Genomic DNA, 23620 nt, shown 5'->3' on the forward strand with positions numbered 1-23620 from the left:
CCAAAACAGCCCTTCCAAGCCGACTCCTTCGGTTTTTCTTGAACTTGACTTGACCAGAAAGTGCCGAAAGGATTTCAAACTATTTTGCTGACGGCCGAGGGGGTGTGGTTGAGCAAGATGCAACTCCTTGCATGGGAAATGCCAAAAGATCGAGATCGTGAGCTGGTGCTATGGGATTGAAGCATAAATGCCATACCAACTTGTCGACAAGCAGCAACTCGTGAGAAAAACATGCCTCGTCCCGCGTGTTGGCGTGAGTTGTTTGCCCCAAGTAAGCCCAATCACTTACTGAAACTCTGCAGCCAACCCCACTGGTGGTGAGCGGACTTGTCTTAGTTACCAGGCTTGTTGGTTGTGCCTTGTCGCAGGTTCTACTGGGCTGCCTTGTTAGGACGAAGAAACCCCCACTTGGCCAATGACCTCATTAGAAACTTGGAATAGTTGGTGACCCATCCTTGTCGACAATGGCATCTTGGCCATCCTCTCGCCAGAGATCGACAGTTCACATTAATTAGAGCCGCTCCAGCGAACTTGGCACGGCACAGCAGTTGGCTAGCGGTTTCGAACCTCAATTAGTCTCCGGTCGACCCGCCGACGAACGCGAGTCGCCCGTAATGTCACGGCCTCGCAAGTTGCCGGAGCCAGGTGCAAGAGGGTCCATACGCAACGGGGGAGATGTTTGGCTGTTTGTTGGGCGGGATGTGCCTTCAGCCTCTGAGGTCAGATGGGTGGCAGGGTGTGTGGACAGAATGAGCTCTGGTCAGCAAAATTGTAGAAACTCGAAGAAAAAATCTGGAGATATGACATAGTATGACTTCACATTACTTCACTGCCGCTTCAAATCAGCCGGGTCCCTATGTGCAGCAGCAGCATTTGTTGATTGGCCTCCACTTACCAGCATCCAATGGTGAGCCGGTGAACAAAGTACAAGGACCCGACCCCATCACCGTCAGAGGCCAAAACTGATGAAGCTTTTGCTTGGTCTGGTGGCGAGGACCCTGAGATCAGAACTGTGGGTGCCATTCTCCATTCCTGTGGACGCTGTGGTGTCAACCACCTTGACCGTCGTTTTGTGGTGGGGACGTCGAGTCCATCCTCAGTGTGTTGAGTGTGTCCCAGGGATGTCTGTCAGTCAACCGACTTTGTGAGTGTCGTTCTGCTTGGCAAGTTACGCCATAGATGCCCCAGGCCCAAAGATGGCGGCCATCACCGCCGATCAGAAGGTCTGGACGTGTCCAAGGACGCTGGTGATGCGAAGCGAATGCAAAAGTGGTGAGGATGTGCATTCAGAAACGGGGATGACATGGGCTGGTACCTGCTTGTGGTGGTGAAGGCAGACAAGGAGCCATTCCTTGCCTGTTTTATGCACCGTTCATGTCGCTGAGAACAGGATGCTTCCAAGTCTGAGATTGAAGCCCTCGTTATTGACAGAGCACCGTTCGTCTCCGCATCACGAAGTTGAGCCAAGGGACATTGACGGAGTCGCGACCCGGCGACGGAATGATCCAGCGCATCTGGAATTTCAGAGGGCAGTCGTTTGCAGGACAACAGAAGGGGGATCAATGTCTATCACCCCGTACTTCCATTGAAGCATCTCGAGTGTGTCAAGTGGCCAAAACCATGAACATGCTGTGGTCCTCTTGAGATTTGCAAAATGATGTCGCCGTGTCTGGGAAGGTTCGGTGTCAGTGGTTCTTGCCTGCTGCATTGCACCAATCACACCCCCACCGTCCGCCAGGGTGTGGCGACATTCTTTCTCGACCCCTCCTCCATCTCCTCATCATCCATCAAGGACCCACACGAGCCCTCAGCATTCCGAACCTGGACATGGGTCAGCCCAGATGGACCAACACACCCATCCTGATTTATAAAGACCCTGAAAATCCACAAACTAGCTGTTCAATTCTTTATTCAACTTATTTCCATCCGCTCCAACTACAGCTGTGCATCTGGCATATTGCCTCTGGAAGGCCATCGCGAAGGCGACTGTACGAAATCAAACATCTTCTGCCATTACCACTTCCACCGTCATCTAGACCAACATCTACCGTTCACGCAAACTCTCACACTTCTGCTCAGTCATCGCATCTACCAACTCTTACCACAATGCCTACCGCCCAAGATTCATACACCATGTCCATCCCCATGTCTCCCCCGCCGCCTCGCAGCTTATCAACGTATTCCCGATTCATGCATGACCACACCAAGCGGCAAATGGAGGCATTTGGCGCCCTCTCAACCCGCTCCAGCACGAGCAGCGCTTCGTCCACGAGTACAAACTTGACGAATGGCACATATCAGCAGGATTTCTAGCAATAATATCCTGCCACCTACAATCCCCACGAACAGTGTGATACTCTCGGGGAAAGTAGGTTGATTGTCACGGCGGCGCAACGACGAAACGCAAGCACATGAAAGCGTTCAGCAACACAGATTGCTACATCCGAGCAGATACGGGTAGCAAGATTTTAAGCTACTACCCAATACATATTTACGATACAACACAACTTATAGCAAAGAGTGGCGTTTTTGGGGTTATGTATGGAAAAACAACAAACCGAACCGGTTTAGTTTGTACATTGGGAAGCGAATAAGGCAACACAGGACATTTTGATAGTTGGCAGTTTGGCACTTAGCGAGTTTTACTACTGGGTAACGAGAAATACGGAGCAATTGGTGATAACGAATACGAATAATCACATTATTTACACTTACACATGACTGGCTCGCGAATTATTAAGTGACCTGCCCAACGATCTGAATGTTTTGAACAAATACTGCAGACCTTTCATAATGACATTAATGTTGTGTACATAGGTATCTTCCTTTCTAATAGTACAGTAATGCAACTGGCCTTAGACCAGCGAGGGCTTCTTTTTGATTCCCAGCAAAGCCGAATGATCCTTCTTCTTCTTCACCACCCTCTTGAAAGACGGCGGCGGAGCAGGCGGCGGCATTGCGGCGCTGTCAGCAACAACCTTTCGTTGCTCTGCTGAAATTCCATTGCTACTAGAGTTATCATCACCCTCCTCCGGCGCCTCAGCCGTGGTTCGAGCTCCCGCAAAAGCCTTCTTAGCGGCCTCTTCATCCTCCCTTTCCTGCCTTGCCCGCTCTTCATCCTCGGCTCGCACGATGGAATCAGCGTAATCCGTTCCCTCCTTCTCCGACCGATGTATCCTGGCATTCCGTTGTCGAATTTCGTCCAGCATATCCGCCGCAGCCATTTCCCTCCTAGCATCAGCATTCTTAGCCTCCAGGTCTGCCATGGCATTCTTCTCTTCCTCTCCAGCAGCCTCTGCCTCTTCCCGTTCCAGTCGATCTAGCCTCTCGTCGACGGATTCTTCTTCTGCAGCTTTATTTCTCCATGGCTCCATGTTGCGCACGGCGCCTTTGACCATTGCGTAGTCGTTGTTCTTCGGGTCTGTTCTGAAGATAATCTCGGCGCTACATCTGGTACACTTGATGTGGAACTGGAAAATCTGAATATTCAAGTACTTTTGTTCCATGTTTGTTTCTTTCCGTGAATTAAATTTGCGACCCTTGTATATGAATTCTCCGCAGGTCATGCACTTCATACTGAAAGGTGCCATGAGTCGGACGGTCTGGATTCGGGGTCCGCTGTTGTCAGATTTTGGGCCGCGTCTTCGACTAATTTCGCGGGGATCAAAATCCGGAGGGTAGTATTTCTAGATGAAGCTGTAAGCGATGATCTTGACGCGACTCTTGTGGGTGGCTGCCTACCTGAAGAACTTTGCGTTCAGACATGATGGAATGAGGTTGCGACCAGCGCTTCTTCCACGATTATGGTACTAAGACAACTCGCCTCCGTCTGGCTTAGAAAATAAGAGGACAGCTAGACGGCCCTTGGTTCGAATGGGCAGACTTTCGAGGTCGAATGTGACGAGAAGTGAAGTGACGTTCAGAGAGAGTTGGAGTTGAAGCATTGCGCCCAGTCGTGGTGGCGTTGGAGGCTGTACTTGCATTAAACGGGGCGGTCGATAAGATAAACCCCACTGCTTCTCCAGGCTGCATGAGTGACAGATCCTCGTTCATATCAACTTTGCCATCAAATTTCTCTAGGAGCTCTGCGCACCACCACAACGCAGTACAATCGTTGGCGTCGATTAATCTGAATCCCGCTGCCCCTACGTCGCCTCCTCACAAGAAACCGACACAAGTCAACACATAGCCATCAGCAACCGCGTCCTCGCAAGGGACCCGTCGCAGCCATGCCAAAGGCTGAAGTCGGATCGACTAAACATCTCTCCAACAAGCTCAAAAGCAAAGGCCTCCAACGTCTCCGATGGTACTGCCAAGTGTGTGAGAAACAATGTCGAGATGCAAACGGCTTCAAAATGCATACCCAGTCGGAGAGTCACGTTCGACAAATGCTAGTTGTTGGCGAAGATCCCAAAAAATTCATCAACCAGTTTAGCGACGAGTTCCTCAAAGATTTTCTGCAACTATTAAAGACCGGACACGGCGAGAAGCAAGTGCACATCAACCAATTCTACCAAGAGTACATTGCGAACAAAGAACACATTCATATGAATGCGACAAAGTGGCCGTCGTTGACCGAATTCGCCAAGCATCTCGGGAAGGAGGGCATTTGCCGCGTGGAAGAAACAGATAAAGGCATTCACATCTCGTGGATAGACAACTCCCCGGAAGCTTTGAAGCGACAGGAAGCCCTAAGGAAGAAGGAGGCGCTCGACCAGGGCGATGAGCAGTTGGAGCAGAGGATGATCAGGGAGCAGATTCGAAGGGCGAAAGCAAATGCGGCGAGTCGCGAGGCCAAGGCGGACGATGAAGAGGATCGCGAGTTGAAACGCCAACAAGGCGAGAAGATTACACTGTCTTTTGGGTCCAAACCAAAGCCGGAGGATGCGAAACCCGGTGCCGAAGAGGCAGCTTCATCAGAGCCAGCAGCATCAACAGATACCACCGGCGCCGAAGTGAGCAAGTCGGATACAAAACCCGCTGGTTTTGGTGGTCTGTCCATGAAACTCGGTGGCAAACCACAAACGAAGAACGTATTCGCACAAGCAAAGAAAAACGCACTCGCAGGTGGTTCCAAGAAAGGTGGCAAGATCGAGCAACCGAAGAAGATGAGCGAAGCAGAGAGAATCATGCGCGAAGAAATGGACAAGAAGAGATCACGAGAATCCGCAGGATTCGGGTTCAGCATGCCATCCGGAAAGAAGCAACGAAGCAGCTGAAATCTCAAGGTCTTACGGCGTTCCAAACAGGTGGCTGATGTATTATACCATTTTTCCCTCCATAGATACCACGAATATCATGACTGTACACTTTCCCTACCAAACTATCCCTCGTAACGCCAATCGCCAAAATCCGAAAATCTAACCCAAACACCCGTCTATGCATCCGCCTCCGTCTCCGTACCATCTCTCCTACCAAAACGTTAGCCAACCTCCCCACACAAATGTATCTTCTATCCACCCAAACTCACGGAATGTATTGTATCCTATACTCCTCCTCGAGCGTGGAGCGCATCTCATCCGGCAACTGGCCCGACACCTTGATCGCATAAACACCCGCCACGTAGCCATCCAAGCGCTGCCACTTGGCAACCCACGACTTAGCCGGGTTCGCAAGCGTGATGAGTCCCTCGAAGACCTGGGACGTGCAGCTCTCGATCTGGTCCTGCGAGCCAGCGAGGTGCAGGAATTCTTCACAGTTCGGGCATCCTTCGTCACGGAAGCGCTTTCGCAGGCATTAGTATTTTTTGACGCGGGCTTGGAAGGGTGGACTTTGCAGCACGTACCGAGTAGGTCATGACGATGGAGCAGACCATGCAGGCGCGTAGGTAGCGCTGCTGGCCGGGCGTGACGAAGTTGGACATTTTGCGCTGTCGGTGTGCTGGTGTTGAGGTTGTTGGATGGTTGTGGTGTTGCAGTTGACTTGGGTAGTTATGCATGTATCCGATATGCAGGATACAGCAGATTCAACATCAAAAAGTCACCGAGGTTTCTCACTTCCAATGCGGCATAGAAATCAAAATAACAAGGAACAATAAGAAAGACAAAATGGCATCAGCACCGTCATCACAGAAACCGTCCGCAAAATGGGGCCAAGAAACCTCCCACGTGCTGCGCACCCAAAAAATTTCATCACCATTCTCCTACGCCCATCTGGAACTCATTACAGACGGACCGCAAGAAATACACCTTGACAATCTCCTCGTCAAATCATACTGCACTGCCGCTCTGAAACAATTTCTAGGACTCACAGGCCAAGCAGTTCCAATTGATATACTCAAGGCCGAAAACAGAGCGTGCTGGGTACGACTTCCCAAAGAAGATCTCAAATCCTTCTCAGCTGCCATCACGGCATACAATGGCGTGAGTGAAGGGGATACGAGATATATCTTACGAATGAAGAGGTGCTCAGACTGGTTGGGGCTGCTTACTGATACGGAGGACGAACCATGATGATATGCCATGAAATTCTCTGGGGAAAAAATGGGCGAAGAAATGATGGAGTGGTACGTGGTTTACTGCGATATACATCTACGGGTATCTATGTACTAGATGCTTTTTTTCACCCGGCCGAGAAACCAAGAACAACCATGTGAAATTCACCAAGAAATACCGCCATCTCCTGACTCCGAGCCAGAATGCCATGTTGATGCAATCGACAGGACCTTTTTTACATTTTGGGGGTGGCGTGGGACCATTTTACTTTATTCAGCTTGTCTTATCTACATCAGAGATGACATGAGAGAATTTTGGGCATATGCCTATGCGGAGGGTCAGAAATGATGGTCATATGGGCGAGGAGGACACGTCGAAACTTACCATTGGCTTGATGTCCGGGTGCGGTACGGCATCAAACTGCTCATACCGGAGCTTGTAGTCGGACTTGATGTTGATGTACGCGCCGCGATTCTCCGTCGAGTCGCAGTACTTGGGCGCGGAGAAAACTACATTCACGTTAGCATCGCCAGGCAAAAGCTGCTATAACACGAGCAAACATACCGGTAATACACTTTCCATCATGCTGGACTTCATAACCGTCCATGCGCACTTCATGACTTCGAATAACAGCCTCGAGACCGTTCTTCTCACAGAATTTCTTGGTGATGTCGGGGCCGAACTGCATTCCCACGCCTCTTTTGCTGGGGCCACGACCGGGCTCATCTTGCGGATCGGTCCACAGCATCTCCATCATGAGACCTGCTTGGCCGGGCTGTCTTTGGTTGTGTCTGTTCAACTTGCGGATATCGTCCAAGGTGATATTGTCATCGGAGAACAAGCCGCCGTGAAGGACAAGATACTTTTCGCCAACGAGAGTGGCGAGGGGAAGGGCAGAGAAACTTTCCGAGAATAGTTTGAAGACTCTGCGCAGGATGTTGTTAGCACTCGGATGAAAAATAAAAGACCGTTCAAAGGTATACCTTTCGTTATATTTAGCCTTGCATTCTCCCTCGAAACCGTACACGCGATTCATGTCGTCCGTTTCGTGGTTGCCACGGTTCAGGAAGAAGCCGTTTGGTCTCAACCACTTGAAAGCGTATAGGAGCAAAGCAATCTCGGTGGACCATGACCCTCGGTCGACAAAATCACCGTTAAAAAGGTACCAGTGCTTCTCGTTTGGAACTCCATTGCGACGGAAGAGTTCCATCAGATCAAAGTATTGGCCTGTTACCGACGCAGTTAGTTATGTTGATAGAATACTCTGTATCCAGGTTAAGGCAGCACTGACCGTGAGTGTCACCGCAGACGGTCAGCTCGACATCATCGGGAATCTCCATCTCGACCATTGTAGCCTCGTCGTAGACAATCTTCTTGACAGCGAGAATGATTTGGTAGACGTATTTTCGGTGAATTTTCTTGCCATTCTTGAATCGCTCCATCATGTCGTCGATGAATTCTTGCGTCATCTCGTCCTCTAAGCGAACACCGTCGTACTCAGGCTCAACGACCATGGAATCAAGGTCGAGGCCTTCGGCAGCTGAGGGCTCATCGCCAACCTCGATAGCCGCAAAGAAGGCGAGTTGGCGCACAATCTTTTTGCACTCTTCGAGCTTGAGCCTGGCATCCTTGTTGTTGGGATCTAGTCTGACACATTCTTTAAAGTCGTCGATCGCTTCCTTGGGTCGCAGAATAGCCGTTCGGGCGAGTCCTCGTCGGTAGTAAGCCTGAGTAGCAGGGAGGTCAGGATGATTCGTCCGCACAACTGGTATGACGCGACAGCCGCGCATTGCCCACGAACCTTGATGAGCTTGGGATTCAACTCCAAGGCTTTTCCTGTATCGATAATAGCATATCCGTATGCCTCGGTCTTGATGTATGCCTAGAAATCGCCAGAATAGCGGCGCGCAGGTTAGTCACACGACCATGGTAGATGTCGCATCCGCGAGGGGCGAGATCCGTCCCCGGTTGAACGCACTTGGGCTCGATTGGTGAAGAAAGTAGGTTCCTTGTCGTTTAATGCGATGGCCTTGGAGTAGAAGTCGACAGCAGCAGGGAAATCACCAGCAGCAAAGGACTTGTTGCCTTGGTTTTTCAGGTCAACCGCTTCTTGAGACATGATATTCGTGGGTGGCAGCCGAGGGCGGAGGGCGGGGGAATAGGTGGGAAGAAGGCGGCGAAGAGGTGTATTGTACACTGCACCGGCTAAATTAGGCCGAAGGCAGATGCAATAAAACAAAGAGTATAACTATGAAGCTTCTATAAGTCTATCGTCACCAAGGAAAGTGAGATGCCAAGGGCGCAAGCAAGTTGGCAAGGCGCTTACAAGCGAGAAGCAAGGAAAAAAAGGCAGTGGGCCAAATGAGGTTTGGTGGAAGTTCCATGTTGACATGGACTCCAAGTCTGCATGTGGTGGCACTGGGCACAACAGGTGGGCATTGGAGTCGGAGATGGATGGCAGACAGTTGAGCACAGTGGCACTGGGACGACCAGTTGACACCAGACTAGACCATGCATGTGGTGGGTTGGGCTGGTGCTGGGCCACCAGGCGCTAGACTTTAATGGACAACTGTGCGTGGACTGGAGACTAGGATCAAGTGTGCCCAGCAGCAAACTGGGACTAGTTGACAGTTACGGAACCTGCGTAAAAAGCACCAGAGCGAACACTGGCGTGGCTGACGACGATACAGGAACATTGAACATTGAATACAGGCACCAGACTGCCAAGTGCTGCGTGTGCTTGTGATGAGCCCCGGATGCCTGAACATTGGAGGGTGCTGGGGTAAATCAATTCTCCTTCAATGTTGCTGCCCAGCCAAAAACGCTGCTCATGCATTCCCGTCGGGAGGGGCGTTGAGTCTGGCGGCATTGTTTTTCACACCAACCAGTCTGGTGGCATTTCAATATTGATCTGGACCCAGCTGAACCTCACGGCTTGTATGAAGTAGACCTTGAGTGGTGTGGCGCATGGATGCTGCTAGAATCCCAGACGTCAAGCATCTAGATTGATAACATCTCGTCCATACCACACACATGCATGCATCTGCAATCGTTTAGACGCATAAATAGTGGGGCAATTCTGCAGTCACGCAACATTGAACCTTCGGCCTCACCAACTTCACCAGCGCAAGGCAACAACAACCTTATATTGCGAGGCCTCAACTCAGCCCCCCCCCCCCCCGGGTATTCAACGCACCAGCTCAAATTCTACGACTCTCACTTCACCGTTGAAATGACTTCCGCTCAATAACTCCAAACGAAGACCGTTCGTCTTCCACCAAACATCATGGACACCAAGGAAGCCACAGCCTCAAAGGCTCTGGTCAGGAAACGAACAGACCTCGATCTGATGCCTGCACCGCCGCCCGTCAAGAAGATTAAACGACCCAAAAAGGTCCTTGACGAAGACTCATACACTGAAGCTCTCTCACAAATTATTGCTCGGGACTTCTTCCCCGGTCTTTTGGAAACTGAAACCCAACAAGAGTACCTTGATGCACTCGAATCCAAGGATCCCGCCTGGATATCAAGCGCAGGTCGAAGACTGCAACATGTCATGACACCTGGACGACACAGGACACCCTCAGGGACCAAATCTTCATTACACCAGGGTGGGCGCACCCCTACCACTTTTGTTGGAGAGACACCCGCCTCAGTCGTATCCTCAGTTGTTCAGGAGCACCCAAAACTTGATACCAACATGAGTCTTTCCAAGTTTCAAGCAACATATACAAGTGAAGACAACGAAAGCTTCTACAGGTTGGTTGACAAGCAGAATCAAAAGAAGGCTGACAAATATGCTTGGCTATGGCGAGGAAACAAGCTCCCTTCCAAGCAGATGATTAAACAAAAGGAAGTTTCCGACAAGCTAGCTGAGTCCCGCAGTCTGCTAGATGACGGCTTTAAACGCGACAGGCTCGCCATAAAGGATCGTGAGGATCGACCAGCTAGACCAGATGCTTGGGATGCGGCACCTCAAAACGGACTGATGTTCCAGCCTGACGGGCTCGAGGACGGTGTGGTGACAATGGCACAGCAGGCTGACGACGCATCTCGAATGGCTCCAAGGGCCATCGTGTATGCGAACACGCGCGTTCCTCAGCCTCATGTGCCCCAACGGCCACCGTCACCAACCATGTCGTCCGTAAGAGACGCAATCGCCGGCAAACCTCGCCTCAACGACCAAGACTCGAGCGTTGTTGGAGGTGGTGAGACTCCAAAAGTAAATGGATACTCCTTTGTAGATGATGAAGACGACGACGGAGCAGAATCTTCTGCATCGCTACCTGCCATCAATTTGGGTCCTGGGGACTCGCACAATCCATTCAAGCTTCAAGAGCAAAGAAAAAGGGAGCTTCTTCACGAACGCATGGTTGATCGAATAGCAAAATCCAACAAGGAATCGTCCCGTCACGGATTTACTGGCAAAGATGAAACGCCACAAGTACCTAGGTTTCCCAGTAGTCCAAGGGTCTCAGGAGACCTTACTCCTGCTGCTCAACGATTATGGAGCAAGATGTCTACTCCGCGAAACAAAACCCCTGGCAGCTCTTTCGGTCAGTCTACTCCGTTGAGGCCACGAGGGTCGCTACTGAGAAGCGTCACACAACCAACCTCCAAAAAGGACTGAGCTGTTAGGTCTGGTGTTACAGTCCCGCCTCATCGCATTATCCTATTATTATACGACTTTATGGTTATTCTCATATGAGAGAGTTTTCTTTCATCATTTTATGGCGTTGGAGTGTTTGATTGGGCCGGCCAAAGGAGTTTAAGGCAAAAGATTTATGGCATCTCTTGGGATATAACTGGCATTAGGTAAAGGGAAGGTCGAACTGGTGCTAGGTAGTTTGCAATCGCGAGGATATTTTTAACATCATTGGAATACACATTCAGGCTGTTTTGATTTGAATAAAAGTTGAAGTCGAGCCATGGCTTTGCAACTCTGCGGATGGATTCAATGACATTTCATGTTGTGCTGACATGCTAACCATCACACCCGGTTAGCTGCATAATCCATGAGATCATGGCCCGCTTTCAACAAAGAGCTATTTCGATGGCACAATCCAGTCAACACCAGCCGAAATCAGCATCCACGGCTCGACTGTCGATGTGCTCTCGGTCGCCCGAGATTCCAAGTGGACATGAGGTTCGTCGACTTGGCCATTGACGTTGCAGCATTGCTCAGCGCCTCGCGATCCGTTGCTGCGAAGCATGTAGCCCTGCGAACTCGACAGCTCGATGCATACAGCAAGACGTCGATTTTAACCTCCAAATGGCGGGACGCAAAGCCCACGACCAAGGCATCAGCTGCTACACCTCAAGCAGAAAGCGATACCCAGGCAGAAGATAGACACAACGCTGCGGAGCGACCGGCCGAAACTAGGCCACAAGATGCAGCGACACCAGGCGAGCTTCGACCGAAAGATGAAGGGCACGAAGCTGCGGCTGATAGACGTAGAGGGCCTAGCACTGCTGCTTCGGGGTATGCAGAGGCAGTCAAACAGAGGCAGGAAGCTTTAAGGGCTGCCGCGGAGCAAAAAGATTTGCCAGACGACGTTGATGTCAACATCTTCCACACGACCAGAGGCTCTAGTGTATTGAGCTCACTACGGAAGAGAGATGCGGCTGCGAGGAAGCCAGAATCGGGCGGACCTGCGAAAGAACATCCCCTTCGACACTGGCCGAGCCCCCCACCTGTAATACCAGAGGTTGAAATACCAACATCTACACACCAAGAGCCAGAAGAAAATGATGTTTCCCGCTCTGCTGCAGCTGCAGGGTCACATCCTGCCCCAGGTGTCCCATCAAAGCCCGCTTCCGGGCCCGTGCGAAACAATGAGACGATAGAACTAGCCAAAGATCTGGCTGAGACCAGCACCGTCCCAATCACACCCGCTTATGCTCTTCGAGAGTCCAAAGTCCCAGCTACACGATTCAGTCGTCTGTGGAATTACGGCGGTCTAGCAGCGGGCATGCTAGGAGGAGCCATGAGCGAAAGCGTGAGCAGAGCCTTCGGAGGCGGCGGCCAGGGCTCAGTCCTGCTGAGCGGGAAGAACATGGAACGAATGGTCGCCAAGCTGTCCCGAATGAGGGGAGCTGCCCTGAAGCTCGGACAAATGATGAGTTTCCAGGACTCAAAAATGCTCCCGGCTCCCATCCAAGAGGTGCTGCAGCGCGTGCAAGACAGAGCAGACTACATGCCGGCTTGGCAGCGCGACAAGGTCCTGGTGAGCAACCTCGGCGAGAAGTGGCGCGATCTGTTCAGCGAATTTGAAGAGACGCCCATCGCCGCCGCATCCATCGGCCAAGTCCACAGAGCGACCCTCAAGTCCAGCGGCCAAAAAGTAGCCGTGAAGATCCAGTTCCCCGGCGTCGCAGACTCCATAAACTCCGACCTCGACAACCTGGGCATACTTCTCAACGCCACCAAACTCCTCCCCAAGGGCCTCTACCTCAACAAGACGATCGACAACGCCCGCCTCGAACTCGGCTGGGAATGCGACTACGAGCGCGAGGCCCAATGCGCCCTGCGCTACAGAGACCTTCTCAAGGGCGAAGAAGACGTCTTCCTCGCCCCCAACGTCCACCTAGAAGCCTGCGGCAAGCAAGTCCTCACCATGGACTTCATGGACGGCGTGGGCGTCACGCGCGTCAAGTCCTTCACCCAAGAACAGCGCGACTGGATCGGCACGCAAATCATGCGTTTGTGCCTCCGCGAAATCACAGAGTTCAAATTCATGCAGACAGATCCCAACTGGACGAATTTCTTGTACAACGCCGAGAACAACAAGCTCGTGCTGTTGGACTTTGGCGCCTCCCGCGAATACCCCGAGCCGTTTGTCCGGGAATACGTGCAGCTCCTCGATGCGGCGTCTCGCTCAGATCGACCGGCCGTGAAGGACTTATCCGAGAGCCTGGGCTATTTGACGGGCCACGAGAGCAGGACTATGCTCGAGGCACACACGCAGTCTGTGTTGACGCTCGCTGAGCCGTTCATGCAGTCTGCGCCGGATGTGTACGATTTCAAGGACCAAACTATTACGGAGAGAGTCAAGGCGTTGATTCCGGTGATGCTGAAGGAGAGGTTGGCGCCGCCGCCGGAGGAGACATACAGCTTGCATCGGAAGTTGAGTGGTGCGTTTTTGCTGTGTGCGAGGCTGGGAAGCAAGGTTCCCTGTAAGGAGATGTTTGTGGAGGCTGTGAAGAAGTCGGGATATGTAAACTAGGGTGTCTGGGTGCATTACACAAAGAGGATAGATCTGGGATGTACGATATTAGGGGCGTAACATAGAGGGACATAGAACGGCTCGCTACTTTATAATGGATAACTACCGACTTTTCATCCACATGCCATCCCGTTTCCAGAACACATCTCAAACAATAACAGACACCACGCAACGAAATGCATGTCACCACACCTCAACCCCCGCAAATCCTCCCCCAGCAAATATAGCAATCCATCTCAAACCTAGGGTATTAATCACCTCTCCTCCTCACCAGCCCATCCAACTCCTTCTTCTCCCTCCCACTAACCTTCTTCCTCTTCCTCTCAATCGCCCTATCCACCTGCCCCTTACTCATCCCCTCGTACCTCCTCATCAACACCTGCTTCTTCTGCTCACTCCTCTTCAAGTAAAACGGCGTCTTGCCCTGCGCCACCATCTCCTTCTCCTTCCTCCTATGCTCCGCCAGCAGCGTGTCCTCCTCGTCCCTCTTCGCACGCGCCTTCTTCCTCGACTCCATGCTCATGAGCTGCCTCTTCAGCGTCTCCTTCGCATGCTGGTCCCTCGTCTTCTTGATCTGCGCGCGCAGGTCCGCCATCTCGCTGTCCCGGTAGTCGTCGAGGAAGGCGTACGCCTTGCGGGCCTTGGCTTCGTCCAGCTTGCCGATCCGGTTCACGGAGGGGTCGAAGCGCGGGTCGCGCGCTTTGCGGCGGGTGTCGGGGATGATTTCGCGCATGCGTGTGACGGGGCGTTTGGAGGTTTGTTCGAGGGGTGCGTGTTTGGAGGAGCGTTTGGGGGGTGGTGCGGACTTGGATGATTTTGAGGAGTCTTTTTTGAAGGAGCTGGGGGGTTGGTGCTCGGTTTGGCTGTTGTTTTGTTGGGTTTTGGATTTTCGTCCTGCGCTGGGGAGGGAGGCTTGTGCTCGGGCTAGGGCGCCGAAGGAGACTGATGATAAGTCGACTTTTGGTGTTGAGTCTTGCTCGGACTGAGTTGGGTTAGTATGTGGTTTGTAGCTGGGGGGCAAGTATGAAGGGTTGGAAGTACCTCTGATTCATCGTCGGATTCGCCCTGTGATTCCTGGTCATCGTCCTCGCTCTCAGAGCTGCCAATGCCCTCCTCGGCGGGAGCATCGTCGTCTGAAGAGTCATCCTGCGACTCGGGCTCGGGTTCAGGTTCCCATTGGTCTTCTCGTCTGGGTCGCACCCGGCGCTCGAGACCGAGTGACGGGACCTTTCTTTTGGGAGGCATGAAGACCAATGTTTGTTGTTCGCCAGTTAATTTGTTGTACGGCGATAGTCGGTTGTGGAGTGGTGCGTTGGAGAGTCAAGTTTGGCTGAGGTTGGATGTCGATTTTTTGAAGCGGGATGTCTCTTATCGATAAGGATTTTGATATGGCGGTAAACTGCGACATGGTGCACTCTACTTGCATACGTCATATGGCTGCTGCTAATTATTTAGATTACTTATGTTTGAAAGAATAAATTATTTCTACATGTTAACCAGATATTTTTCGATGCTTGCTTAGAAACGCAACCCGTAGTGTGAGCCACAACTGAGTTGCTGCTCTTGAAACTCCACCTTTTGGGTAACTTGATCCGCAAGATGCAACTGTCGACTCGACAAGAGACTCAATAACACTAACTATCATAACATATCATAATATATTAATTTATTTAATGCGTACGGGGTACCAAAATCTTAATGGAAATGTGTAACGTGTAAAACTACAATTGCCGATAGTGAGATCCACCAGTCATAGACATCAGGTGGACACCCAGGCGTGGGAGTATGACGTTATGCATATATTCACTTCTTTCCATATTCAAGCTTAAAATGAAATGCCAGTTCTTCATATTTGTAAACGTCATGAAGCACGTTTCGTAGCTAAATGTCCGGAGCAAGGCCAAGGCCGCCACTAGACTGACGCAACAGTGACATAACCGATCGATCTCAGCCCTACCCTTTGTTAATATAATTTCTGACAACCTAGTAATTCGGCAATAACTCAAATGAATAAAATAAAGATGTTCGGAACCTAAATGCAGTAGTTTCTCTTGTGACCCGTATCACCACCACCACCGAACCGCCTCCCAATGTCTCTGGCTCAGCATCTCACACCCGAAGATGGATTCGATCTCACCGACTGCCAGCAAGGCGATGAGAATCCAACTACAGTTACTGCACAATGCTGGCGACGGATGAGTTTTGATGCCTTCGCTCCTCCAGAACCACCGGCCTTGGTGATCAAGGAGCCTCGAACTGCGGCTTATAAAGCATCAACAATTCGAAGAGTCGGTACGAACTGCACCATTTCCCTTCTTCAAAATATAATAATAATACAAATTCCTAACCATAATATAGTGCAAGTCGGTCTCGCAGTCCTATTCTGCGTTCTAGCGTCCGGAATCGTATTTGGCTTCGCCGCCCTCAAACCGATATTAATCTCCCAAGGGGTATACCACGAATACTGCAACCGCGAAAACACATCAACCCTCCCAAACCAATCTCCCTGTCCCGAACAAGATCTCCGCCTCAACTTTCTCTTCATAGTCGCCTCCATAACCACCAACGTATCCAGCCTCTTCGCCGGCTACATCCTCGACACCTACCACCGCCGAATATGCACCACCCTCGCAGGAGCATTCCTCATCATCGGCTCCCTCTTCTTCATATCCAACCGCTACATGCGCCAAATCGACGGATACCTGCTATCCAACTTCTTCCTCAGCCTCGGCGGAACGTTTCTCTTCCTCCCCAGCTTCCAGCTCTCCAACGCATTTCCCAAACATTCAGGCATCGTTGTCGCCCTCGTAACATGCGCCTTTGACGCCTCCTCAGCAGTATTCCTCATCTACCAACTCATCTGGAAGCAAACAGACGGCAGCTTCACCCCAGAGAAATTCTTCACAATCTACCTCCTGGTCCCTGTGTCCATCATCCTCGCAGAATGGACCATCATGCCCAAGCAACGTTACCACACCATGCCAGAACTAGAAAAGAAGCTCGAAAAGGCACACGACTCTACGCGTGATATTCACATTTCCGATGACGACGTACCAGATGACCTGTCTCTATCGAGGATACGTAGCCACCGCGCTGAAAGACGCCAAGCCAAGATCGAACAGATCGAGAAACTCACAGGCGACGCAGAGGAACGCCACGAACGAATGGAACAGATGACATCTCAGCACGTACACGACGAAGCATGGGGTGTGTTGCACGGTCTGTCTGTCAGGGAACAGATGAAAACACCGTGGTTCATGCTTTTGCTTCTCATCACGGCGTTTCAGATGCTCCGGATGAATTACTTCATCGCCACAATATCAAGCCAGTACTCGTACATGCTGAGCCTACAGGATGCAGATCGCATAACGGCCTTTTTCAACGCCGCCCTACCAATCGGTGGTATTGCTGCCACGCCCGTCATCGCCGTGATACTCAACACGCTCAGCGTGGCAGGTCTTTTGGTCCTGTTGACGGTGTATGTCACCGCAATAGGGGTACTGAATTGTGTGTCAGCACCGTGGGCTGGCTTTGCAACCGTCTTGTTTTTCGTGACATTTCGCCCGTTCTACTATTCTGCAATATCGTAAGTAAAATAGGAAAGTGCGATTTTAAGACAAAACTAACTAGTTTTAAGACACATTGCTGCCAAAGTCTTTGGTTACGCTACATTCGGCCGCGTCTACGGCACCATAATCTGTCTATCCGGATTGATCAACTGTCTCCAGCCGGTGATTGACACGATCGTAAGTAGTACGTTCCGCGGGGACCCATTGCCGGCGAATATAGCCCTGTGTGCAATAGGGACTCTTCTGGCGGTCGTGTTTACGGCGTATGTTACTCAGAAGACGAGGAATATGCATAAGAGGGCCTCGCGGTGGGAAGAGAATAGTGCGCTGTTGGAGACGGTTGAGGAGTATGGAACCATGGCGTAGTATTGCGGGAGGACGCGGTATTACAATTTCAAGAGCGACTGTTCTGTACTCAGGTCAGCCTCAAGATTTATATACATACAAAGTAGGGGGTACAGTGAAGAAATTATAGCACTCAGAAGATTCAGCCACACGAGTTTCGGCTACATATGCCGTATTTTCATGCCACTGCCTAACTTTTCTCTTATCCAGCCCGCGTACATCTTTCACATGGCAAGGAAATGGCCACTTTGAGACTCAAGTTTTTTGTTTTCTCTGAACTATGCCTACAAACACCACATATACAGCCACATAACAAGGCTTCACAAAAACACTTCTAGCATGTATCGCTTACTCATGGTTCGGTACAACAAGTGCGTAGCGGCAAAATGGTGGGCATCCTCATGGGATCAGTAAAATGCAAATATTATCACTCTGCAGCTAACCGTGTGCGACGTCCAAGCGTCTCGTCACAAATGTAGGCCTATCAGATCAATAACTGGTGCAGTCGAGTTGACAGGTCAACGTGAACAACATGCAGTTTGCACCAATGATACAGTGGCGAAGTAGAGACCATGTCAATGAGACCCAACAGGCGAGCAGCATTGAAGCACGAAGCCTGCTTGTGTCAGCGCTTATCAGAAAATAACCATGCAATGATGCCCGAGTGGAAGCACTTGAGGTTACTCCGTACTTACTGGTGAAGATGGGCTTAGGCTGAACGAAACGCAGCCTTGTTCTCATCAATTTTATTTATAGAAAAGGCAAGTGTTGAGCGAGAGCGGCTACTTAAATAGGCACGACCTGCCAGACTGCTCTTTTACCCTCCCATAGGATCTATTTAGGAAAGTGAGATGTACATGAATGTGCCAACGCTCCGCAACATAAATAGAATTCGCCAATCCTCAACCTTGCTCATTCGGGGTATGCAGATCCTTTGAAAGACCTCGACCAGCTACACCAACGTACTTCAACTAACCATGCCACCGAGAAGTTCCTCTCTTGCGGTCGTTACGAACCAGGTGCGATTCTAATAACTTGAAAGTCAAGAATCGTTAAACGTGATAATTTCTACATCACATATGGACATGAGCATGGCTGCTCAGTCGAAGAACAAGGAAGCAACAGAACTGCCAGCAAGATTGTCAGAAGAAGTGGAAGCTGATACTGAAATTCTGAAAGTGTTGAAGCAGTTGAGAGATGGCCAACATCTAATTGTGGGCTTGCTAACTCAGAAGCTCAATCCGTATGATGATATTCTCCAGCTTTCTCAAAAACTGTGGAACAGCGAGGTAGAGGTTTGGTCAGGAACAGAAAGAAGATGGCATACCGAGAAACCGCAAGAAGCAGTTATTGGTAAAGAGTTCTTGAATTATCTTGTACCAAGCGGAATAACCTTGGAGAAAGATCGGCATTCAGGCGGAGTCGTCATTGGATCAGTCCAAAACCTTTTGATGGCCCGTGAAGCTCTCATGAAGGGTGGAACAGATTTGTTCTCGACTGACGATCAGACCCGAATCAGTATGGAAAACCTCAAAAATAAAATATCTCCAGGCCTAAACGGTGACTTATGGCCCAAAATCTGGCAGCCGCTGCGAATCAGAGACTACGACAACTGCACAGGGGTCTATTATGCCATTCCACGGTCTTTTGATGACCCGTTCTACTATATTCTGGATGATCGAGCAGAGGTCCCCTGCGGCGAGCTCGAGGTGCGATGCCGCCAAGGGTGCACACAACAAGGAGAGTACTGGTACTGATGCTATAATAATGCGATAGGTATCGCCGGAACATGCACGTCGTGAAGGAGGAAACGGTCCGATTCATGGAGTCATTGTGTTGGTATCACCAGTAACAAAGACCAGAAACAAAAATAACAGTCATTTAGGCAAATCTCTGTCAGACACCAGCCCGGTATTATTGGTATAAAGAAAATTGCAACAATAATTTGCCTCACTCGTGGAACATGGGTCAACAATACGCGCTCGTTGGGGTTTTTGGATTGCCATGTCTCAGCATGGCGTGAGCGATTTGATTATGAGATACGTACAATAAAACCATTCCCAAGCTCAGAAGGGTACATGTACGGCGTCTTTATGCACAGCCTGCGCTCTTTCATAATCACCAGCCCGGAACAACAATCCAGGGGGAAACGCGCCGTGCGTGCGGGATTGAAGTGCCAAAGAGAATCTATCCAGCTCAAGGGTTTCTACAGTGCAGATACCCTTTCTTTAGCTGAAAGGCGATACTCGACCGCACTCTGCTTATTCCCGTTGGCACGACCCTGTGGGCATTTTACCCTTGTTTCTGTGGCAGACACCAAGAATAACAGTATGATGGAAGACGTTTGGTTCAATGGCATGGCCCGCGACGCGCGTTGTGATCCTCTTGTCCCTGCTCGGAAGAAGTACCCCATCAAATCAGCCGGACTTTACAGTGGGATGTCCATGTTCCAACTACAAATATGTGCTTTCATAGACTCTTGGGAGAAAGATTGGAGCAAGACAATAGCTGAGATTGATCGCATGATTTCTGTTGAGGTATGATTGAGACGTGGTGTGAGAAGTCGCGAGAAACTAACTATATCACTGTGCAAAAGTCCAATGTTCTGAACGATGACAAGAAACTTCGCGATCTTGTACTCAACACAAGTACCGACACATCTGTGTTATACTTCAAGGTATTAAAAATACTCGGGCTACTCACTGACTCAGTCAGGGACTCAGTGAGGCGTCTTGACAATATTTCAGGTAAGATTTGGCATGAACATGACGAGGATGCCTGGTTTGAAAGAACATACGTATACGCCAAAGAATCTCAGCAAATTGTGGAATACAATTGGGAGGTTGTTAAAAAACAAAAGAATGAGTCCGCAGAGAGAATCTTGAGCAAATTGGATCGATCAACAAACGAAGTGAAGAGTGTAATGAGCGGGGTTAGTCAAAACTTTTGCCCATGGATGACATACTTCACTTTGCTTTCTAACTATAGAGAACCAGCTATTCAGCGTTCAGTCCGTCACCGAAGCACAAAAGAGCAGGGCTCTGAACAAATATCTTTTTGTCTTTACGATTTTTACCATTATATTTCTTCCTCCAACCTTCGTCGTGGTAAGTTGCGCTCATCTCTCGAAATTGACCATACAGGCGCCAACTCACATTCTGCAAGGCCTTTTTCAGCAACAGTCTTTTCAACTCTGCTTCAGAGACGGTAAAACCGCCGGGAAAGACTCCCAGGAAAGTATTCGGAAGACTTTTTGGCTTGTGTTTGGAACATTATCCGCGGTCATATATGCAACCGCGGCACTCATACTTTTTGGAACCCACATTCCGGGACATGCGTGGAAGGCTTGGCTCAACAGGAGGCGAAAGTGGGCTTGGCCAAAGTCTCATGTGGCCAGCAGTACGGGGGATGGTTCAAATCAACAAGTAGAAAGAGATGGACTGGAAACTCGTTTCGCCTCTTTAAAACGAATCTTGAGAGGACGCAATATGAAAGAGTCTGATTCTGAGAAGGCAGGGGAGCACGTGGAAAATGTGCTGACATGAGGGAGGCACCTCGTTCATCACAGGCTACGGAAATGACTCTGGGGTTTACTGGGATGGGTTTGAAGACTCAGGAGACTGAATTTATGAAGTTCCGTGTCATGGGGTGTTAATCAGAGTTGGAGTTCTCAAAGCCTAGGGAAGGTGGTTATTAGCCTTCATCTGGTCCGTCGTCCGATTACCCTTTTATAGAACTGTAACTGTGTTTTCTGCCACAGGCACATGTGATTCATCAGCAAGTCGCTGTTTTCTCTTACATGTTTGAGCTCGGATGTTAGTTCACATATATGCATTTACTTAGTTGTCTCTAGATATTACGATTTATTACTAACTAGATATATATGGTGTGTTAAAGGCGACAATCTTGACATTTCTTATCCTCCAACGTAATTGCCTCTTTTTTTCTGAACCTTTGACTACTCACTCACTATACACACCTCAGCTTATATGGCGCAGTAATAGCATGCCACACTATGGTGACACCTTGGCTCGAATCCGAAAAAGGTGGGAATATAAAGATCGCCCTTATTCTAGGAGGCAACTTAAACCCTCATTTAGTGCAAAAGTGACTGCACTCTGGTTATCTTCGCAGTCAACTTCCTGTCCGCAGTCCAACTTTTGGTGGTGTCCGGGTTAGGGTTAATAGGTATAGCAAACTTTACGACCAATTGCACAGGTAATATTGCGAAGATGACTGCAATAACAACTGCAATGAAACTGTAAAGCTTACTACAGTTGATCACATAAATAAGCCTTTAGAATATGCTCTAGAAACAGGCGCATCGTGCTATTTACCTGTTCTTCGAATTCGACCCAAGGTGCCACCGAGGTACACTGTGGAGCCACCCGAACTCGACCAGACCAAACGCCTCCAAGTTTTCACAACTGGCATCAAGATATGAGCTTCACAACCTGTCATCTCATCACACGCAATAAACTCACTCATCCCCGCCACGCAACCACCTCACAATTGCTCCTCATGACCCAGCCGCATCTACTCCTGGCCCTACGCTCCCGTCGACTCATAGCATCACAAATCGCACCAGCAACACTATTCTCCTGCCGCGCATCTCACCACACACAGGCTCAACCTCATCGCAGGCTCTCACCAAGATCTGCCTCTCATCCAACAAAACAACACGTCCCAGCGCGCAAGTTACAATCCGCCTCGTCGCGAATATACATACCACCCAAGAGCAATGCCCCATCCATAGGCACAGCTCCCCCATCAGAAGCTTCAACAACGAGCATACCTCACAACACCACCTCCGCAGCCATGGCAGAACCATCCCTCCCCAAACAAACACTAAACGTGCTCGCCAACTCATTCACCCCCCTGAACAACATCAAGCAAGGCGTCAAAAAAGTCACATCCAAAATAGAAGCCTTACCAAAAAAGGGAATAAAGCGCAAATCCAAATCCGCCAAACAATCTCAACCACCGTCAGTAATCCCATCCCCTCACATCCTCCTCACGCCTAACACCCTCACAGCACATCAGACGAGGACAACAACTCCAAAAAACCACGCCAACCGCCCTCCCGCGCATCCGGCGGAATCCCCTCCCCCTCAACCCGCTACCTCACCCAATCTCTCCCACCACCCACCCTCCTCCCCAACCCTCGTCGCATCCTCGTCATCCTCGACCTCAACGGCACTCTCCTCTACAGACCCTCACGCCGGCGCCCATCCACATTCATCGAACGCCCTCACGCGCGGGCCTTTCTAAAATACTGCCTCGACACATTCTACCTCGCAATATGGTCGTCCGCACGTCCCCAAAACGTGAACAACATGGTCGCCCAGCTTCTCACGCCAGAAGAACGCGACAAGTGTCTCATCATATGGGCCCGAGACCGCTTCGGCCTCTCGCAGCAGGACTACGATACCAGAGTCCAGGTCTACAAACGGCTGTCCCTGGTGTGGGACGACCCGCAGGTCAGAGCATCGCATCCCGACGCCAAAACCGGCGGACGCTGGGACCAGTCTAACACGGTGCTGGTGGATGACTCTCGTGAGAAGGGGAGAGGTGAGCCGCATAATATTCTGCCTATACCCGAGTTCTCTGGGTCGCAGGGGGAGCCGCCGAATGTGTTGCCCCAGGTTCATGACTACTTGAATGCCTTGTGCCTCCAGGCCGATATTAGCAGGTACATGCGCGAGAATCCGTTTGCTCTGAACTCCGAATATACATTGCCTGCGGCTTCCTGCTAGTCAGCATATGTTTGGCTGCTGTTCATGTCCTATATCTGCTTGTTGATAGATAGTCTGTAGCAGGTGCATATGCCTAGGTGGATGACTCTGGATGCAGCCTTGTGATACCCAATTCGATAGAAGCAAAGTAACAATGGATATACATTCACAATAAGGATGTAGGGCCAGATTTGTTTGGCTTGTCAATCTAGCTTGTTTTTATTCTTCTCGACTATTGACGTGGAAGCCTGTGCATCCTAGCGATGATGCCGCCTTGATTCCATGGCAGATCCTCATAAATCATTCCCTTT

General features: G+C 50.3%; 11 protein-coding genes across 11 annotated transcripts; 7 read left to right on the forward strand and 4 right to left on the reverse strand.

Annotated features, from left to right (window-relative positions):
* Positions 1–2855: 2855 nt before the first annotated feature.
* On the reverse strand, positions 2856–3765 carry VFPPC_14668 (mRNA splicing protein Yju2; the record flags this gene model as incomplete). The annotated part of the gene is made up of 2 exons (XM_018292436.1): positions 2856–3686; positions 3742–3765. The coding sequence occupies 2 exons, from the start codon at positions 3763–3765 to the stop codon at positions 2856–2858; spliced, it is 855 nt and encodes a 284-aa protein (XP_018141072.1).
* A 464-nt stretch (positions 3766–4229) lies between these two features.
* Positions 4230–5219, forward strand: VFPPC_09829 (zinc finger protein RTS2; the record flags this gene model as incomplete). The annotated part of the gene is made up of 1 exon (XM_018288298.1): positions 4230–5219. The coding sequence occupies one exon, from the start codon at positions 4230–4232 to the stop codon at positions 5217–5219; it is 990 nt and encodes a 329-aa protein (XP_018141071.1).
* Positions 5220–5377: 158 nt separating this feature from the next.
* VFPPC_14669 (transcriptional elongation protein Spt4) lies at positions 5378–5863 on the reverse strand (the record flags this gene model as incomplete). Its single annotated transcript, XM_018292437.1, has 3 exons — positions 5378–5411; positions 5471–5724; positions 5786–5863. The coding sequence occupies 3 exons, from the start codon at positions 5861–5863 to the stop codon at positions 5378–5380; spliced, it is 366 nt and encodes a 121-aa protein (XP_018141070.1).
* Positions 5864–6047: 184 nt separating this feature from the next.
* Positions 6048–6452, forward strand: VFPPC_14670 (hypothetical protein; the record flags this gene model as incomplete). Its single annotated transcript, XM_018292438.1, has 1 exon — positions 6048–6452. The coding sequence occupies one exon, from the start codon at positions 6048–6050 to the stop codon at positions 6450–6452; it is 405 nt and encodes a 134-aa protein (XP_018141069.1).
* Positions 6453–6721: 269 nt separating this feature from the next.
* On the reverse strand, positions 6722–8553 carry VFPPC_09830 (serine/threonine protein phosphatase PPT1; the record flags this gene model as incomplete). Its single annotated transcript, XM_018288299.1, has 7 exons — positions 6722–6760; positions 6819–6943; positions 6999–7360; positions 7418–7661; positions 7726–8161; positions 8236–8316; positions 8413–8553. The coding sequence occupies 7 exons, from the start codon at positions 8551–8553 to the stop codon at positions 6722–6724; spliced, it is 1428 nt and encodes a 475-aa protein (XP_018141068.1).
* A 1167-nt stretch (positions 8554–9720) lies between these two features.
* VFPPC_09832 (molecular chaperone (ABC1)) lies at positions 9721–11064 on the forward strand (the record flags this gene model as incomplete). The annotated part of the gene is made up of 1 exon (XM_018288300.1): positions 9721–11064. The coding sequence occupies one exon, from the start codon at positions 9721–9723 to the stop codon at positions 11062–11064; it is 1344 nt and encodes a 447-aa protein (XP_018141067.1).
* A 511-nt stretch (positions 11065–11575) lies between these two features.
* On the forward strand, positions 11576–13660 carry VFPPC_09833 (protein ABC1, mitochondrial precursor; the record flags this gene model as incomplete). Its single annotated transcript, XM_018288301.1, has 1 exon — positions 11576–13660. The coding sequence occupies one exon, from the start codon at positions 11576–11578 to the stop codon at positions 13658–13660; it is 2085 nt and encodes a 694-aa protein (XP_018141066.1).
* Positions 13661–13896: 236 nt separating this feature from the next.
* Positions 13897–14905, reverse strand: VFPPC_09834 (pre-rRNA processing protein; the record flags this gene model as incomplete). The annotated part of the gene is made up of 3 exons (XM_022428679.1): positions 13897–13902; positions 13968–14642; positions 14702–14905. 3 exons carry the CDS (start codon positions 14903–14905, stop codon positions 13897–13899), a joined length of 885 nt encoding a protein of 294 aa, XP_022284227.1.
* An 845-nt stretch (positions 14906–15750) lies between these two features.
* Positions 15751–17595, forward strand: VFPPC_09835 (MFS transporter; the record flags this gene model as incomplete). The annotated part of the gene is made up of 3 exons (XM_018288303.1): positions 15751–15952; positions 16019–17246; positions 17298–17595. 3 exons carry the CDS (start codon positions 15751–15753, stop codon positions 17593–17595), a joined length of 1728 nt encoding a protein of 575 aa, XP_018141064.1.
* A 1070-nt stretch (positions 17596–18665) lies between these two features.
* On the forward strand, positions 18666–19331 carry VFPPC_09836 (hypothetical protein; the record flags this gene model as incomplete). The annotated part of the gene is made up of 1 exon (XM_018288304.1): positions 18666–19331. One exon carries the CDS (start codon positions 18666–18668, stop codon positions 19329–19331), a length of 666 nt encoding a protein of 221 aa, XP_018141063.1.
* Positions 19332–22392: 3061 nt separating this feature from the next.
* VFPPC_09837 (NLI interacting factor) lies at positions 22393–23330 on the forward strand (the record flags this gene model as incomplete). The annotated part of the gene is made up of 2 exons (XM_018288305.1): positions 22393–22559; positions 22610–23330. 2 exons carry the CDS (start codon positions 22393–22395, stop codon positions 23328–23330), a joined length of 888 nt encoding a protein of 295 aa, XP_018141062.1.
* Positions 23331–23620: the final 290 nt, after the last annotated feature.

The sequence above is a fragment of the Pochonia chlamydosporia genome, chromosome 6, assembly GCF_001653235.2.
Source record: "Pochonia chlamydosporia 170 chromosome 6, whole genome shotgun sequence".
NCBI lineage: Eukaryota > Fungi > Ascomycota > Sordariomycetes > Hypocreales > Clavicipitaceae > Pochonia > Pochonia chlamydosporia.